This window comes from Anomaloglossus baeobatrachus, chromosome 3, assembly GCF_048569485.1.
Source record: "Anomaloglossus baeobatrachus isolate aAnoBae1 chromosome 3, aAnoBae1.hap1, whole genome shotgun sequence".
Lineage (NCBI taxonomy): Eukaryota > Metazoa > Chordata > Amphibia > Anura > Aromobatidae > Anomaloglossus > Anomaloglossus baeobatrachus.
The window spans coordinates 662787799-662807949 of record NC_134355.1 but is presented as its reverse complement, the minus strand read 5'-3'; the positions used below and the strand labels follow the sequence as shown (position 1 = coordinate 662807949).

At 46.2% G+C, this 20151-nt stretch overlaps 1 protein-coding gene across 1 annotated transcript in view; it reads right to left on the bottom strand.

Moving 5' to 3' along the window:
• Positions 1–15821: 15821 nt before the first annotated feature.
• LOC142297014 (cytochrome P450 2K4-like) overlaps positions 15822–20151 on the bottom strand; it is a 43763-nt gene continuing 39433 nt past the window's right edge. The window contains exons 9-10 of the mRNA XM_075341222.1: positions 19475–19616; positions 15822–16494 (exon numbers count right to left, since the gene is read on the bottom strand). Coding sequence (XP_075197337.1) covers positions 16316–16494; positions 19475–19616 — 321 coding nt within the window. The 3' untranslated portion in view covers positions 15822–16315. The remainder of the gene's footprint in view (positions 16495–19474; positions 19617–20151) is intronic.

Sequence of the window (20151 nt, the reverse complement as noted above, 5' to 3'; positions counted from 1 at the left end):
AAATGAAAATTGTATGGCTAAAGTAACATTTTTGTGTTAAAAAGTAAAATTTTCATTTTTTCCTTCCACATTGCTTTGGTTCCTGTGAAGCACCTAAAGGGTTAATAAACCTATTGGATGTGGTTTTGAGCAGTGTGAGGGGTGTAGTTTTTAGAATGGGGTCACTTTTGGGTATTTTCTGTCACCTAGGCCTCTCAAAGTCACCTCAAATGTAATGTGGTCCCTAAAAAAATTATTTTGTAAATTTTGTTGGAAAAATGAGAATTTGCTGATGACCTTTGACCCCTTCTAACTTCCTAACGGAAAAAAAATGTGTTTCGAAAATTGCGCTGATGTAAAGTAGACAAGTGGGAAATGTTATTTAGTAACTATTTTGTGTGACATATCTCTCAGATTTATGGGCATACATTTTCAAAGTTTGAAAATTGCGAAATTTTCAAAATTTTCGCCAAATTTCCTAAATTTTCACAAATAAACGCAAAAAATATCGGCTTAAATTTACCACTGACATGAAGTACAATATGTCACGAAAAACAATCTCAGAATCGCCAGGATCCGTTGAAGCGTTCCAGAGTTATAACCTGTCAAAGTGACACTGGTCAGAATTGCAAAAAATGGCCCGGTCATTAGGGTGTTTTAGTGGCCGGGGGTGAAGGGGTTAAGACTTGTTAATTAATGATTTTTTTCCGCACCACTCTCTATTTGTTTATGCAATTTTTCTTTTTTTTCTGTGGATTTTCCCACTCTCTTCATACTTCTTCACGAATCTCACCGCACGTCGCTTTGGTTGTGTGGACTGATCGCTTTTTCATCTCATGTCCTTCATGAAGGCTGATGTCCATAGGTAGTGTGGGTTCTATACCTTTCTACCACGGTTATGGCTTCTTAGACAACCTTTGATACAGAGACACATATATATGTATGTTTATTTTTACTCAGTAATGACACAATTATTTGTTTTATGAATTTTATTTTAAAATTGTATTGATTGCGATGTTCATTCAATTTTGATGGCATATATACTGTTTCAATGGACACAGTTTAAATTCCTTGGTTTTTCATTGTATTACGTCATATTATGCAGCTATGGAAGTGTTTTCCCGCCGGTTTTTTTCTTTTTGAGGGCGGTTCTTTGATGTTTCACTGGGTATATATGGTTTGTACACATGTGCGTCTGCAGATTTGATGTATCTTGTGCTTGCTGGTCCTGAGGAAGGGAGCTGAGCCTCCTGAAACGCGTAGACCTGTGCCTAATAAAAATACATTAATTCAAGATTACTTCTGGGATCATTGGCGCGGTTTTCAATGCCCCGTTCTACTACCTCTCTCTATTATCAGCATGACAATTCCAGTCATTTACATGCTGGAGCACACGCTAAACACTATTCGGAGTCAGGGGGTGGGACAACAGGAAGGGGAGGAACTACAGGAGGATTCATATGCGCAAGAGACAACAACATCACCAAGGTCCAGACGTTCATCATCACCAACGCAGCAGGCATGGGACCATGGGGGACAGGGATCAACAAGGGCGCATGATAGCAAGTGAAATGTTGAGGAAGGTGCAGGAGAACATGAAGAAATGGAGGACGAACTGTCCATGGACATGGAAGACTCAGCGGATGAGGGAGACCTTGGTCAAGTTTCAGTTGAAAGAGGTTGGGGGGAGATGTCAGAGGAAGAAAGAACGGTTAGCACCTCTATGCCACAAACACAGCGTGGACTTGGTCCGCATGGCTGCGCAAGACACATGAGTGCCTTCTTGTTGCACTACCTACAACATGACCCTCGTATTGTCAAAATTAGAAGTGATGATGACTACTGGATTGCCACACTATTAGATCCCCGGTACAGGTCAAAATTTTGAGACATAATTCCAGCCATAGAAAGGGACGCAAGTATGCAGGAGTATCAGTAAAAGCTGTTACTCGACCTTAGCTCGGCTTTTCCACCAAACAACCGTGCAGGTGCAGGGAGTGAATCTCCCAGTTGTAACTTGACAAACATGGGACGGTCTCGTCATCTTCAACAGTCTACCCGTACCAGTAGCACCGTATCTGGTGCTAGTAACAGCAATTTTATTGAATCTTTTCATAATTTTTTTAGACCCTCCTTTGCAAGGCCACCAGAGACAACAAGTCTGACACATAGTCAACGGCTGGAGAGGATGATACAGGAGTATCTCCAAATGAACATCGATGCCATGACTTTGCAAATGGAGCCTTGCTCATTTTGGGCTTCAAATCTTGAAAAATGGCCAGAGCTCTCCACTTACGCCTTGGAGATTTTGTCGTGTCCAGCTGCCAGCGTGTCTCTGAACGTGTCTTCAGTGCTGCTGGGTGTGTGCTGACAGATAAGCGCATGCGTCTGTCCAGTGACAATGTGGACAGACTGACGTTCATCAAAATGAACAAGTCATGGATCCACAAGGAATTTACTACCCCTGTGTCATCCTGGGGAGAGTAAATGCTTGTGGATTTGGAATGTGCTTGATGCAAATGTACCTGTGAAGTGTACAACTGGGGCACAAGTGCTGCCACTGAAGGGGTGTGTGTGTGGCCCAATTTTTGGAAAAAAGAGAGACTCCGCTTGGAGTAACCCTTGCTTACATTGTTTTTAAAAATGATCCAAGATGAACAGAGCTGGGATCAGGAAAGACTTTGCTACCTACCCCGGTGTCATCCTGGGGACGGATAAGAATGGCGTATTTTTGAATGTGCTTGATGCAAATCTAGCTGTGAAGTGTACAACTGGGGCACAAGTGCTGCCACTGAAGGGGTGGGTGTGTGTGTGGCCCAATTTTTGGAAAAAAGGGAGACTCTGCTTGGAGTAACCCTTGCTGTGTTTTTAAAAATGATCCAAGATGAACAGAGCTGGGATCAGGAAAGACTTTGCTACCTACCCCAGTGTCATCCTGGGGATGGTTAAGTATGGCGTATTTTTGAATGTGCTTGATGCAAATCTACCTGTGAAGTGTACAACTGGGGCACAACTGCTGCCACTGAAGGGGTGTCTGTGTGGCCCAATTTTTGGAAAAAAGGGAGACTCCGCTTGGAGTAACCCTTGCTTGCTGTGGTTTTTTAAAAGGAGCCAAGATGAACAGAGCTGGGACCAGGAAAGACTTAGCTACCTACCCCGGTGTCATCCTGGGGACGGTTAAGGATGGCGTATTTTTGAATGTGCTTGATGCAAATCTAGCTGTGACGTGTACAACTTCGGCACAAGTGCTGCCACTGAAAGGGTGGGTGTGTGTGTGGCCCAATTTTTGGAAAAAAGGGAGACTCCGCTTGGAGTCACCTTGCGGTGTTTTACATGATTTTAGAAGGGTGTGCCATGCCTATATCTGTGTCTGTCGCGGGCGGAAGAGGGGACGCTGCGCTCTTCCACTGCTCGGGTCCGGCCGCTGCTGCTGCGGCTGCTGCTGCTCGGTGGTGGCTCGAGCGGTGGGCCGGATCCCGGGGACTCGTGCGGCGCTCCTCGCCCGTGAGTGAAAAGGGTGGGGATTGGATTGTGGGGATTTGGTTATTGTCCGTGACGCCACCTACGGTTGTGGTGATATTGGTGACACCACCGCTGCTCTGGACGGGGGATCCCGGGAGCGATGACAGGGAGCAGCCTGGATGTTAGTTCTCCCCTCCGTGGGTAGGGGGCTGGTTGTCCCGGGGCCCGGTGATGGAGTAAGGATGGATGGCAGGCGGGTTACGGGGCCTAATGAGGTGCAGGGTCGCGGGGGCAGCGCTGTGCCGCACAGCACGGTGGTGGTACTCACTCAGCCAATGATGAGGACACAGTTCTCAGTAAAACACACGGCTGGATGGACGGGTCCCACAGACGGCTGCGGTGTTGTTTCTCCCGGCAGGTTGATGGTGACTGCCTTTCCCTGCACCTATGTAGTGTAACGGTTGCAATGGGTTCCCACCGGTAACCCGCTCCCCAGCTTGCATGGGTGCTGGAGGAGCCCCTTTTGCCCGCAGGCTCTGGCCCTGGGAACTTTAGCCTTGGCGGTGACTGTGTTTCCCTCTCTCGGTTGGACGGTTGCCTTCTGTCGGGACTTGGCTGCTGAGAAACCCAGGAGGTTCCCTTCGCTAACGAATTTGGCAAATTCACGGCGACTCCTAGCCTTGCCGGGGTCCGTAAGCCCCTGCCGGATGGTGCTGGCTTCTCTTTGCGTACCGGTCCGGTACCGCCGGGCCACCGCCCGTCCACGGTCCCCACGGTAAACTCCGATAGGCCACTCCTGCAGACGGTCACCACCGTCTGCCAACCTTGCTGATCTGTCCGGGCCACACACCCGGACCGACTTCTGTCTGCTCCCTTACCACTTTCCTTCCTCTCACTTTCACTTCCCTCACTCAACTCCACTGTCCTCTTTTCCCGCCTCCAGGACTGCGAACTCCTCGGTGGACGCGGCCAACCGCCTGGCCCACCCCCTTGATGTGGACATCAGCCCCTGGAGGAAGGCAACAAGGGTTTTTGTCTGACTTTGGTGTGCCTGACCGGGAGTGTGGGGTGTGTTGGTGTTGTTCTCTGTGGCCCCTGGCTTGTCCAGGACGCCACATGTCGCCTCCTCTTTTTCCTTGTCCAGCTCTTTTGTTTTCGCATGAGTATATGTCCTTGTCACTTTCCCATGTGTTTGTGTTGTGTTGTGAGTTGTTTGTCACCTTTTGGACACCTTTGAGGGTGTTTACTAGGTGTTTTTATGTATTTGGGATTGCCTTCCATTGTTTCCTATGCGGTTCGAGCGGTTCACCGAACCGGTTCGCCGAACCGAACTCGAACGGAACCTCTGTTCGGCAAACTGAACTCAAGCCGATCCACGGCCGGTTCGCTCATCTCTAAACATGACATGACCGGACATCAGAGGTTACAGAGCCCCGGGGTCACGCAAAGGGGATGAGCTGACCGCAATAGCGCTGCTCACAGGCACTATTGGCAACACAAGGTATTTGATGGAAAACTTGTTTCTCAACATAATATTGATGTGGCTACTAATGAAAAGGGGTCAACCACCTCTTTAAACTCTGTCATATCTTCTGGGATTCTGGCCTACAGGCTTCACCTAAAGTTTCTTCCACTCCATACAAGGCAATTACTCCCCGTAAATCCTAATGCCAGAGTTATCTTGCAAATTTTTATTACATGAGTGCAGTATCATTCCCATATTCTGCTTCATCATCTTCATGTGCATTCTCATTGGGATTCCTCTCCACCCTACACACCTTGGTGTAGCTGGGATAGTTCAGAGTAGTTTAATTTGTTGTGAAATCTGTGCATGGAACTTTATTTCATTTTTGCTCCTCACAACTTTTTGAATTGTCTACAGAGCTAATTGGTGGCATTAACCAACTAAAACCTGATAATGCGTGAAGTGCTGAATAATGATGGGCGATACTGTCACTGTAAAGATCGGGGTTCGTGCCGAACACATAGTGATTGTGTACACAATTCCGAACATGATCTTTCCTTTGAAGCTCGTGTTACAGTTCGAGTCCCGTTCGGGCCCAGTGGCAGTAAAAAAAAGCACATTATTAAAAAACATTATGATCATACTTACAGGTCCGGGGACGTGTCCTGCAGACTCTGTTTCCTGGCCGCTTCTACTTCCATGTCCGATCATTGTTATGCCCCCCCCCGGTAAACACCACTGCCTAAAGGACCTTCCATGAAGTCATAGCCATGTGACCAGTCTGGTTTGAATGTTGTACAGACGTTGGCTTACAGACTGGTCACATGACTATGACGTAATCGAAGGTGCTGTTAACTGAACTTTGACTGTCACTGTGCGAGTGTCACATCAGCATCACCCAGTGCTTACCGGGAGGCATAGCAATGATCGGACGTGGAAGCAGAAGCGGCCAAGAGACAGAGACTGCAGGATGCATTGGGGGACCTGTAAGTATAATGACAATATTTATTATTGTTAACTATATTCTTTAGTTTACAGCCCCCTCCGCCCCATCCAATACCTGTAAAGCCCAAGTTTGGTGTTCGGACGCAAGTTCGCATTATCTCAATCCTGATCTTGATCTTTGCAAAACGTTCAGGTGAGGCTCCCCATCCGGAACATCGGGGGAATCGCCCATCATTAGTGCTGAATCCTATTCCTTAAACATATGCAATAGTATCAATGCATAAAACAATACAACTCTAGGCCGAAAGCTGTGCAACAGTGTAAAGAACAAGAGGCATACTTCAAGAGTAGAAATTACTCAAGACAGTAATGTAATCCTTAATTTCGGGGTATTGTGTTGTGGGCAGGGGACAGACCACGGCAGAGGGCTGCTCGAGATGCTCGGATCCGGGGTTCGTGGCGGTGGCTCGAGTGGAAGCCAGACCCGAGCCTGAGCACCCGTCCGTCGCCCGCAAGTGAAAAGGGGATTTATTATATGGGGAGGGTTTTGTCAGTGATGCCACCCATGGTGTGTGGTGATGGTTGGTGACACCGCCGCTGCCGCTGAGGGGATGCCCGGGACCGATGAAGTGGGGCAGCTGGATGTTATCCCCTCCACGGGTAGGGGAGGTGTTGTCCCGGGGCCCCGTTAAGGCCACTTTACACGCTGCAATATCGCAAGCGATATCGCTAGCGAGCATACCCGCCCCCGTCGGTTGTGCGTCACGGGCAAATCGCTGCCCATGGCGCACAACATCGCAAACACCCAACACACATACTTAACTGCCTAGCGACGTCGCTGTGGCCGGCAAACCGCCTCCTTTCTAAGGGGGTAGTTCGATCAGCATCACAGCGATGTCAATAAGCGGCCGCCCAATAGAAGCGTAGGGGCGGAGACCAGCGGGACGAACATCCCGCCCACCCCATTCCTTCCTCATTGCGGACGGCCGCAGGTACGAGGTTGTTCCTTGTTCCTGCGGTGTCACACATAGCGATGTGTGCTGCCGCAGGAATGACGAACAACCTGCGTCCTGCAACAGCAACGATAATCAGGAATGGAACGACGTGTCAACGATCAACGATAAGGTAAGTAATTTTGATCATTAACGGTCGTTTGTGCGTTTCACACGCAACGACATCGCTAACGAGGCCAGATGTGAGTCATGAATTCCGTGACCCCAACGTCATCTCATTAGCGATGTCGTTGCATGTAAAGCGGCCTTTACAGGTAGGATGGTGCTGCAGAGCACCATCTGCAGGGTTGGACCGGGTGGTATTGGTGTACTCACAGTTCATGAATGATTTCACATACAGTCCAGATGGTAAACCAAATTGCCAGTGACCGGTGACCTCCAGCAGGTGTGTTCGGGTCCAACACCCTGGTACAGCAAAAGGGGACCCTTCCTCCTGCACTTAGTGTTTGTGTCCTTAGTTTCGACTACTCTGCTTGAAACGGGGAAGTCCACTCCCGGTGATGCTGTGTGTTGGGAGCTGTTGCCCGCGAGATCTGACCTGTGGGATCTAAGCAGGCAATTGCGGAGCCCTATCCCCCTCATTGGGCTTCTGTCTCATTCTATCTGGGCCTCCTGTGGGACAAGACCTGAAACCTTGTCCCCTGCTGGTCAATTAGTAAGGTGCATGAAGCTGTCCTTGCTCTAGGGTCCAGGTACCCTGTCATGCACGGCCTCCGGACTGGATTCCCTCTGTCGATACTGGCGGGCTACAACCCTGCGCCGGTCCACTTAAGGTCTCCCGCAACCGGATCTCCATCGTCTGTGGCCCTGTCTGCCAACTGCCACCTAGTCAGTAGTCCGGTAGTCCAGGGGCTCCAACCCCTGTCAACCAACACCTTCAACAGTCACTACTCAACTCTCTGTTTTTTCTCTCTGTTTGTTCCCACCCACTACACCTCAGGACCCCTAGGTGGGCGTCACCATCCGCTTGGCCCCGCCCACTGGCGTGTCCCTATTTTCATGGGGGGTGACAGGGCTTTGCTGGCTGATGTTGTGTACCTGGATGTGGGGGTTTGTGTTGGAGGGTCAAGGAGGAGGGATTCCTGTACCTAGAAGAGGAGTGCAGTCAACTGTGACATCCTGATTTTGTTAGGGCATCACAATTGCACAAATTTATTTCTTGTGATTTGCTTCTTGCGAATGTAGCAAAAAAAGTATCAAGCTGCTATTTTGATGGGTTCCTTCCTTGCTCCTCTTATTGCTCCATCCAGTTCCATTCTCTTTTGTTTTGACCTTCAAAGGAGAACTTAGTAATTAGTCATGGGGCTTTTCCGCAGGCCCCTGGCTGCTACAGTAACCCACCAGCTTTTCGAAATTGCAGGTCATTAATATCCAACTGTCCAGGATCAATAACAGCATTTAAAAAACAGTGATCGGAACTAGCTGGCAGTGCAACGCAACCGTCATCTTGCTATGGAGCAGATTTAGTTCCTGATCCCGCTCCACACCCCCATATGCGACCTGTGGGGATAAAGATTGTTACAAGTCATATTCATGTCTGGAAACATAAAACTCATATTTTGTAAGCAGAAAAAACAAAATGGTCAGCTCAACCATCCCTCATGGAACTGTGCAACGGAAAACAGTCAGTGTCCGCTGGAGTAAATATGAAGGAGAGGGATCCGGCACTAGTTCCAATTTTATTACAAAAAATTAAAATAGGGTTTCCACTCCTTAAAAACAAGAAAACGCAACAATAATAGGACAATACTTTAGCAACAAACGAGTTTCGGATCTTCAAATCCTTATTTATTGTATGAATGTTTTAATTTTTTACAATAAAATTGGCTTTTATGGAAACTAGTGTCGGATCCCTCTCCTGACAATATTTTGTGTTACAAATGTTCACCCATCACATCATGTCTTATTGCTTAAATGCCGTAGTGTTCTTCAGACCAATGACTAGACGTGAAGAAGCAAGTCCACCTCTGAATAGCTTAACGGTAAAAAAATTAAGGATTGGATTGGTCAAAACCTATATATTATTATACATTGCCAAAACCTTCATACAAGAAAACCATCTAGTGCAGATGAGTTAATTGATCTTTGCAAAGGAAAGTCAGACAAAATTGTTAGTGTTATGCCCCTGTCTTAACTGCATGATTGGGCTAAACTCCCTTCCCTAACGCTGCTACTTTTTACTGTGCACCATGTCCAGTTTCATAAGTAAGACTAGTTTGACACATCCTTCTTTTCGCCGGTTTGGCGGATGCGGCGCACTCCAGTACAGTATGATACAGTACAGTGGCAGCGCGACAAGCTCCGATCACATGCTGTCATATGACCGGAGCATGCGACGCGGAAGTTACAGCGCTGCCATTGTACTGTATCATACTGTACTGAAGTGCGTCGGATCCGCCAAACCGGCAAAAAGAAGGATGTGTGAAACTAGCCTAAAGCGGGCTTTACACACTGCGATATCGGTCCCGATATCGCTAGCGTGGGTACCCGCCCCCATCTGTTGTTCGACACAGGCAAATCGCTGCCCGTGCCGCACAACATCGCCCAGACCCGTCACACATACTTACCTGCCCGGCGACGTCGCTGTGACCGGCGAACCGCCTCTTTTCTAAGGGGGCGGTCTGTGCGGCGTCACAGTGAAGTCACTGAGCGGCCGCCCAATAGCAGCGGAGGGGCGGAGCTGAGCGGGACGTAACATCCCGCTCACCTCCTTCCTTCCGCATAGCGGCCGGGAGGCAGGTAAGGAGAGCTTCCTTGTTCCTGCGGCGTCACACGGAGCGATGTGTGCTGCCGCAGGAACGAGGAACAACCTCGTTACTGCTGCAGTAACGATTTTTGAGAATGGACCCTCATGTCACCGATGAGCGATTTTGCACGTTTTTGCAACGATGCAAAATCGCTCATCGGTGTCACACGCAATGGCATCGCTAATGTTGCCGGATGTGCGTCACCAATTCCGTGACCCCAACGATTTCGCATTAGCGATGTCATAGCGTGTAAAGCCCCGTTTACTCGGCAAACCTCACTGACATCAACATAGAAGGACTTTTAAGGTCTAATCGGACACACTGTGGCATCTGACTATTCAATTGCTGCTCTGTTCAGTCACAATTTGTCTTGGAGTTATCCACCATCTAGCTTCTTCAGCAACAGTTATATTTTCCTACTGCTTTAGTTTCTGTTTGTACAATCTGCATCTACTGCTCCTCAGACCTGCTGATTAACCCATCATCTGCTGTAAGCATTGCAAACTGTTATTGGTGACTGCTCAAGTTATGCAACAATCATCTCTGTAAATTCCTACGCTTTACCAAACTAGCATCCTCATCCAGTTCCTCAGACCTACTGATCAACCCATCTTCTGCTGTAAGCATTGCGAACTGTTATTGGTGACTGATCAAATTATGCAACAATCATCTCTGTAATCTCCTACGCTTTACCAAAATAGCATCCTCAGCAACCAGCATCTTCATCCAGTTCCTCAGACCTGCTGATCAACCCATCATCTGCTGTAAGCATTGCGAACTGTTATTGGTGACTGATCAAATTATGCAACAATCATCTCTGTAATCTCCTACGCTTTACCAAAATAGCATCCTCAGCAACCAGCATCTTCATCCAGTTCCTCAGACCTGCTGATCAACCCATCATCTGCTGTAAGCATTGCGAACTGTTATTGGTGACTGCTCAAATTATGCAACAATCATCTCTGTAAACTCCTACGCTTTACAAAACCAGCATCCTCAGCAACCAGCATCCTCATCCAGTTCCTCAGACCTGCTGATTAACCCATTACCTTCTGTAAGCACTGAAAAATGTTACTTACAAACTGTTCACATTACGCTGCAATCAAATCTGCCAATTTGTGTGGTTTCTACAACTTGTGGCTAGATCTTAGTTTAAATCTGCCATTTAGCTCTTCATCTACTCTTTTTTGTTGTCGACACTCCTGGCTGTTTGTCTTCCATTTCATCCTGTTCTGCTTGTTCACTTTCAGTCCAACATAGCTTAGTGTTCAAGTCTTCGCTACCGAGCCAATGCCTCAATCCTTGTGTTCACCTTGACCTGTGACTTAGTAGTTATAATAAATCTTTTTTTTTTTCCATACTCAATGAACTATGTAAAAGCTACCCTTAATGTTACCTTTTGATGATTTGATGATCTAAAACATTTACTTGTGAACAATTTGCAAAAAAATAAATAAAAACTTTTTCACATCTTTGTGTAATGGACTCACTTTTTTTCCAGCGGTTTAGACATTGATGGCTGTGTGTTGAGTTATTGAGAAGGCACCAAATTTACACTGTTCTACAAGCTGCACACTGACACTGTACATTGTATCACAGGGTCAGATCTTCATTGTTGAGAAAAATGTGAGCAATATACCCACTTTTTTATATACACCCTTATAGGAGAAAAAAAAAATCACACAGATGGCAGCTTCATAAATAAAATAAGAGGTGGGATTTTTAAAAATTGTTTTTATTACAGATTAATAATAAACACATAACAGTAAAGGAAAATTAATTGTTTCACAATGAACAATATCATCTTTTATCATAAAAACATACACAGATGGCTCTATAAGAGAAAATAATATGTACAAAACATGACAATCATATTCAATAACTAGTTACAGGCAGCCAAGGTATCAGTCTCACGTATATTCCTGGAACCTATGGTGGCTCGATAACTCCAATGCCACCTCCACCTATTGTCCTTCCTGTGAACAACAAAGCTATGCCCCAACACACATTCTCAATCCTATCAAATGTATTTACAAGTATTAACATAAGTGTATATTGTCATCGTTAATGTATAACATTTACAATATTTTCTTAGAGCTTTTCCTGAAAATTTCCAAGATCTGTGATGTGAATTCATTTAGAAATCGTCACTTTCCATTTTCATTTGGACTAGAGTTGAGCCAGAGAATCATTTCTACAATAATTATTTTTATTTATAACTTTTCTTCAAAATTCAGACTCTGAATGAATTGAGGATTTAATTCACAAGAATTATGCACTTTTGAGTGCCAGGAAGTGGTAAACCCCTCCCCCCAAAACAATAAAATCAACATTGCTAAGCCCTCCTCCTCTTGCCTGTCCCGCCCTCGCAGTTCCTGGCTTTCTCTTCCATGCACTACTTTTTGGTTCCGTCTTCAATCCAGAACCTTCCACAGCTTACTAAACCCCATGGTCATTTAGGGCACAACAGACTTAGAGAATGTGATGTATATCTCATCTCTACTTGACCTTGTGGTGCCTACTTAGGAGTACTTCTCACATAGCGAGATCGCTAGCGAGATCGCTGCTGAGTCACGTTTTTTGTGACGCACCAGTGACCTCATTAGCGATCTCGCTGTGTGTGACACTGAGCAGCGATCTGGCCCCTGCTGTGAGATCGCTGCTCGTTACACACAGTGCTGGTTCATTTTTTGGACGTTGCTCTCCCGCTGTGAAGGACACATCGCTGTGCTTGACAGCGAGAGAGCAACGATCTGAATGTGCAGGGAGCCGGCGGTAAGCTGCCGGCGGTAAGCTGTAACTAAGGTAAATATCGGGTAACCAAGCAAAGCCCTTTGCTTGGTTACCCGATATTTACCTTGGTTACTAGCGTCCGCCGCTCTCTGGCTGCCAGTGCCGGCTCCCTGCTCCCTGCACAAGTAGCCAGAGTACACATCGGGTAAATAAGCAAAGCGGTTTGCTTATTAACCCGATGTGTACTCTGGCTAGGAGTGCAGAGAGCCAGCGCTAAGCGGTGTGCACTGGTAACCAAGGTAAATATCGGGTAACCAAGTGCTTGGTTACCCAATATTTACCTTAGTTACCAAGCGCAGCATCGCTTCCACGCTTCGCTGCTGGCTGGGGGCTGTTCACTGGTCGCTGGTGAGATCTTGCTGATTGACAGCTCACCAGCGACCATGTAGCAATGCACCAGCGATCCTGACCAGGTCAGATCGCTGGTGCATCGCTGGAGCGTCGCTAAAATGTGATGATACCCTTAGCCTCAGAAGCTTCTAAATTAAAGATAAGACTGAAGTGTTCTAATCCGAAGATTGGGCAGAATACGTTAGCGGGAGAAAAAGCCCAGGAGAGGTGAGTATAAAAATATATATATATTTTTTTTATCCATCTCCCATCAGACTCCATTCAAACCCAAATTTGCTTCTAAACACTGAAATCTACTTATCCATTTTTAACAGATCTGTTGAAATTTGTGCCATTTCCTTAATTTCAGTTTGGACATTTACGAGTATAGTTTTGGCCTGATTTTATTATAGGGTGTAGCCCTAGTTAATGAGCGAGTTGGGTGCCTTTGATTTGTGAATTCCTCCACAGCCAACATTTTCATTTATTTTTTGTTCCTATAATAAAAATATGGAAATACCATATTTTTTGGATTATAAGAAGCACTTTTCCTCCCAAATCTCATGATTCCAGCTGTCAGTGTTCCCTGGAGCGTGGCCGGTGGGACGGCCCCCCTCCGTGCCTCGTTCCTGGGATCATGTCATCTTACCTGCAGGGCACTTCCGTTCATGCGGCGCCAGTTATAACTCTGCTCTACAGTGTGCCGCTCGTCCCTGTAAGTTCTGATCCTGCCTCCCATCCTGACTACGTCCATCCTCCCTGCTTCCCATCCTGACTTTCCAAACTCCCTACTTTCCATCCTGACCGCCTCCATTCCTCTCTGACACCTATCCTCCATCCAACGTTGTTCCATCCTCCTGTGCTCCCTGCTATTACCTGTTCTCCCATCTCCCAACTTCGGCTTGTTATTAAACTCTGTTTTTCCACTCTCCCCCGGTCTATGACGTTCTCCCTCGATTTTCTGACTTGGTATTCCCTAGACTTTGTCTCCGTCTGATCTCTGGTACCTCGTCAACCTCCTTACTCTGACTCTGGTCCGTACGACCATCCACTTCTTCCACTAGGGAGACTAGTGCCCTCTAGTGGAGTGTTTCTGTCTAGCACTCTCCTGGTGATCCAGCTCCCTCTGCTGGTTTGATTAGTCTAGTGCCATCTAGTGGAGAATTCTTAACTAGCACTCTCCTGGTGTTCTAGCTTTCCTTGCTGGTTCTTTACCCCAAAAATTTGGGAGGAAAATGAGGGTTGCATCTTAGAATCCGAATGTAGCTTGCCCAGGGGGTGGTGGAGAATGGTGACAAGAAACAGGTTGATGCTGTGGCACTGCTAGGCAGAGAAAACATCCAGGAATGTAGCTTACCTGGGGGGCTAACAATTGTGGAGAATGGTGACAGGAGGCAAGAGCAATGCGGGTGCTGCAAGTTGTGCGCTGTTCTGTGCTGCGGGCTGGGTGCCGCAGGCTGAGCGAGGTGAGGCAGGGGACATCCTGTGAAGATGTCAGTAGTGCAGTCTTCAAATAATGGCACCCGGAGTAGGAGCGTGCGCAGATGGAGCTCTCAGCTCAAGATCTCATCTGCGCACATGCTGCCTCCAGCCCACTGATGTCCCAGCAGCAGACTTAAGGAAAATGGCACCGGAGGTGGTGCATGTGCAGATGAGATTTTGGCTTGTCAGTGAGCTGATAACGCAGTCTAGGCACGCGATGACTTCGTGCGCCATTTTTTGAAGCATGCACAGCCAAAGTCTTCAGGATGTCTTCTGCCTCACCGCCTGCTGCACACAGCACAGAACCCACAACAGAGAGCAGCGCACAGCCCGCAGTGCCTGCAGCACAGAGCAGCACACAGCCCGCAGCATATGCATCATCTCTCCTGCCTCCTGTTACCATTCTCCACCATTTTACCCCCTGGTAAGCTACATTCCTGGATGTTTTATCTGCTTCACAGTGCCACCGAGCATCTGGGACACCTTCCACACCACTCGCGGCATTGCCTTGCTCCACAACTGCCCGTGCCTCCTATGACCCCCCCCTGCTCCACCACCACTGCCCCCCCCATAAGACACCACCATATTAGAAGACGGACCCCATTTATTTTAACCTTTTTTTTTCTCTAAATTTGGGGTGTGTCTTATAAATACTTTCAAAGTAAACGCCTAATATTATGTTTGGTATCATACTACCACCATAGTCTGTTGATCCTTCAGGTTCACTTTTGGATACCTGGCAAAAAATGTTGCCCTAATACCCCAACTTTAACTTGGATCTGGTGTTGTTTAGATACAGGAGAGTCTTCAAAAATCAGAGTTTCAACATGTTCTAGGTTAAAAGCTGATGAAGCTGCATAATACTAGTGCTAAATCAAAGCATGTTACCCATACATAAGAAATAAATCTGGCTTCTGTACAATGACCATCAATGGTGGCCATCCAGTAGACCTGCATTTGCCTGGAGAATATAGACTAAAGGCTACTTTACACGCTGCGATATCAGTACCGATATCTCTAGCAGGCGTTCCCGCCCCCATCGGTTGTGCGACACGGGCAAATCACTGCCCGTGTCGCACAGCATCGGCCAGACCCGTCACACATACTTACCTTCCCTGCAACGTCGCTGTGAACGGCAAACTGCCTCCTTTCTAAGGGGGCGGTCCGTGCGGCATCACATCGACATCACTGAGCGGCCGCCCAATAGAAGCGGAGGGGAGGAGATGAGCGGGATGTAACATCCCGCCTACCGCCTTTCTTCCGCATTGGGGCCGGCGGCAGGTAATGAGAGGTTCCTCGTTCCTGCGGCATCACACGGAGCGATGTGTGCTGCCGCAGGAGCGACAAACTACTTCGTACCTGCAGCTCCAACGATATTCTAGAATGGACCCCCATGTCACCGATGAGCGATTTTGCACATTTTTGTGACAATGCAAAATCGCTCATAGGTAGCTCCTCTACTTTTGAGTTAAGGCATCAGAAAATTACTTCTGGTCTAAAGCGGGCTTTAAACGCAACGACATCGCTAATGCGGCCGGATGTGCGTCACAAATTCCGTGACCCCAACGACTTCGCATTAGCGATGTCGTAGCGTTTAAAGCCCGCTTTAGACCAGAAGTAATTTTCTGATGCCTTAACTCAAAAGTAGAGGAGCTACCTTTTGGAAACTTAATATTGTGGTAGACCTGTGTTGAGTCCTTTTGAATAAAATGGGGAATTATATGAGGACTCACTTGAGTTTTAACCAGTGCTATTAGCTAATCTCACGATTCATGATGGCTCATATAGACCAGTAAAGAGCAAGTCAAGTAGCAGTGAGTGAACATGATGGACATTCAAGAAGAAGGCATGGCTATGGAGAAATAAAGAACTGAGGTTCTATCATTATTATGGGGAAACGGATATGCAGAAAAATAAAAATCAAAGCAGAATCCTTCATTATCACATGAGCCTGATATCCTAGTAGATGACAAAATGTAGATCCCAAATCTAAAAAAAAAGTTCTTCATTTTTGTTCTGTGCTTTTTGAAACATTTACAATATTTTTTTTCCCTATGACTTGAGGTATCTTTCACATTAGGATTGACGGTATTCATAGTCTATATGCGAGACACCGCACAGATTTCATAAGGTTGGGGTGCGTTGGTTGACCCCATGGCGGGCGTAAGGTCCAGTTTAGCTCCAGCGGGTGGAAGAAATGTGAAGTTTTGAAGCAATGATGTAAAGAAGATAAATATCTCCATTTTAGCCAAGGTCTCTCCCGCACAACTTCTTTTCCCTAGAAAGAAAAACAAATATACAAATACATGAATCAATTCAGACATAAATCATCGTTCTTTGATCGGTTAAAGGGAACCTGTCATCAGAAATTTAGCTTTAAACCTAAAAGTTTCCCCATCTGCAGCTCCTGGGCTTTATTCTAGAAAGGTTCCTGTACTTTTTGTGGCCCCTTTTAAACCAAATTAAATACTTTATAAACTTGTACCTTTTGCTATGTAAATTTTGTAAATCGTCCATGGGGGCGGGCTCTCTGCTGACCGTTGCTGTTCCTCCAGCAGATTTACGCTGCCCCCCAACGCTGAATTTCATATCTCAGGACGCCGCCCCTGGGCGCCCGTGGTCCCGCGCATGCGCTGTGCGACTGTAGCGGTACTGTGCACAGTGTGCACGTGTGACCGCTGGTGACGTTTTGCGCAGGCACGAGGATATGGGTGGCGCTGTGAGTGTCATCAGCAAGTGCCACCCACAACCTCGTGACCGCACTTTCCCCTCTTCCTCCAGCGTTCTGCGCAAGCGCTTGCTGGCCAGATGACCCGACATCACCTCTTTCCCATCTTGCCCTGCTGCAGGGTAAGATGGGAAGGAGGTGACGTCGGGTCATTTGGCTGGCGAGCGCTTGCGCAGAACGCTGGAGGCAGTGGGGAAAGCGCGTCCACGAGATTATGGGTGGGCACTTGCGATGCAATCACAGCGCCGCCCATAATCTCGTGCTTGTGACACACGTCACCAGGGATCCTGGCGTGGGCGGCACCTCGGGCGCAGTGGGCGGCGTCCTGAGGGATGAAATGGAGCGTGGGGGGACGGCGTCAATGTGCTGGAGGAACAGCAACGGTCAGCAGAGAGCCCGCACCCATGGACGATTTACAAAATTTACATAGCAAAAGGTACAAGTTTATAAAGTATTTAATTTGGTTTAAAAGAGGGCTTAAAAAGTACAGGAACCTGCTAGAATGCAGCCCAGGAGCTGCAGAGGGGGAAACTTTTAGGTTTCAAGCTAAATTTCTGATGACAGGTTCCCTTTAAATATAAATGCTTGGATTGGAGCTACCACAGAATCTAAGCATTGACAGTAGTTCTGCCATTTATGGAAACCTACTGAGCACTTTTAGGCAAGGTTTAACCCCTTCCTGTCATCCACCTTACATGTGCGATGGATGTTGGGTGCATGTATATAGTATAGAGCTCATGAGTCCACTGGGTAGAAACATCCTTTCCCTTAGCAGCAGAGTTTGATATATCAATGCTAATTAGCTATTCAAAGGGTACCTATCACTAGGTCAAAAGTGGCCAGTCTTTACTCTTTTTTCATTTTTTGCTGCTACAACAGTATGATAACATTTTTTTTTAATCCGCCATATGGTTACTACTAGTTAGTTGCTACTTTTTATGGTCTTTGCCAAGGGGTCACTGCTCACAGAGTAGTAATTCAAATCAGCCTAAGAATACACCCCTGAGGATCCTTTCCACCACGCCCTATTGCACAGACCATAATAATTAGCGTTAAATAATCAGGCTGGATTTTTGAAAACCAAAAATAATATACTCAGGGGAGCAGTGGGAATAAAATAAGAGCAAAAACTGGACACTTTCAATCTGGTGACAGGTCATGTTTAATCCTTTCATAACCTATGATATACCGGTACATGATAGGTTGTGTGTTTTCCTTTAATACTGGAATCACATTTGTGAGAGACTCGCGCGAGTCTCACATCACATCACCCGGCATGGCCACACACTCTCCAGACACAAGTGTCTTAGCTGCATAGAAATACATGCAGCCGACCCGCTCCTGTCAGGAGAGTGTGCAGCCGTGTCGGGTGATGCAATGCGAGACTCGCAAGAGTCACTGACAAGTGTGAATCCAGCCTAATGCGGACTTGCATGGTTGATCTAATCAGCTGACATGTGCAGTTAACAGGTGCAGATGAATCGGTGATCCACCCGTGCCTGCTAACTAGTTAAATCCCACTGTTAATCTCTGACAGCGGGATTTAATGCATGCCAGCTGGGAGCTTGTCATTCCTCACTCCCATCGGCGGTCCTATGACATGATCATGGGGTAATGATGGGTTGTTATAACAGTTGAGAGTCAGCTGATGACCCATGTCCCTGTTATTACTAAATTCCTGTGAATGCCAGCTGAGCGCTGATGTTCATAGGAGATCAGCATTTCTGCTGTATAGAGCAGGGTTGAAGCAAGGCCCTGTCCCGCAGAAGCAATCAGACTATATCAACTTCAAGTCCCCTAGGACAGGGTTCCCCAACTCCAGTCCTCAAGGCCCACCAAAAGTGCATGTTTTCAGGATTTCCTTAGCATTGCACTGCTGTTGGAACCAGCACCTGGGCAGGTAATTACATTAACACCTGTGCAATACTAAAGAAATCCCAAAAACCTGCACTGTTGGTGGGCCTTGAGGACTGGAGTTGGGGACCTCTGCCCTAGGAGGAATAGTAAAAGAAAGAAAAAGTGTAAAAAATGTTTTTTTAAAATATGAAAAAAAAATTAAAAAAAAACACTAAAGTTCAAATCACCCACTTTTTGCCCCATTGAAAATAAAACAATAATAATAATAATAATAAACCACATATTTGGTATTGCTGTATTCATAAATGCCCGATCTATCAAGTTAGAAAATAAATTAATCTGATCGGTATACGGCGTCATGAGAAAAAATCAAAACACCAGAATTTTAGTTGTTCTTGGTCTCCGTAACATTGCAATAAACTACAATGGGGTGAACAAAAATAAAAAAAAGTTATGGCTCTTGGAAGAAAGGGAGGAAAAAGTAAAAATGGAAAATTGCCGGGTGGTGAGGTCTTAAAAAAAAGTAAAAAAAGAAAAAGCAATTTTAATGGGAAAAAAAATAGACAAAAAAAACCCTATACAAAAGAGGTAATGTCTCCTTCACAGTGACCATTGTTTTAAAACAAGTTAATCAAGTGACTTTATTAATTTTTAGCTATAATGTTCTTGTTACCTATGGAGAAAGGAATAAAGGCCTCGTTCTTCTTAAAATTTCCAGCGGAGTCAAGAAAATGTTCTGGATAAAATTCCTCTGGTTTTTCGAAGTAATCCTTATCTCTGAGAGCCGAATGAATCAGTGTGATCACAGTTGCTCCCTGGAACAAAAACAAAAATGTTATATAGTAAATATACTATACAAAGAGTACAGGTAAATTGATTACAAATGGAATGAATTGACTTGAAGCATTGTACCGTTGAAGGCAAGAAAATCGTATAATTTGTCAGTTCGGAACCGGCACCACACTACACTGACTGGAGGGCCTGGTTGATTAAACTATTTAGACAACGGCTGAAAAACTAATATTTGGTGAAAAAAATGGAGGGATATTCATCAGTGTTTTGCATCTGAGTTTTATCAATTATCATCAGTGTATCATCCTTTTTTTTTCATATTCAAAAAAATATATATATATCATAAAACCTGTCAGGTGCAATGTGCACCCAGAGCCAAGAGGAGTTCTGGGTGCATATTGCTAACCCCTGCCTAACTGTCCCTGTAGACACTAACATAGACAAAAGGGATATTTAGAAAAAGTATTTCTAAAGATTCTTTATAATATGCTATTGAGGCCAGGGACTAGTCCCCTGTTCGTTTGTTCCCTTGGCTAGTCGGCCCCCTTAGCATGTTAG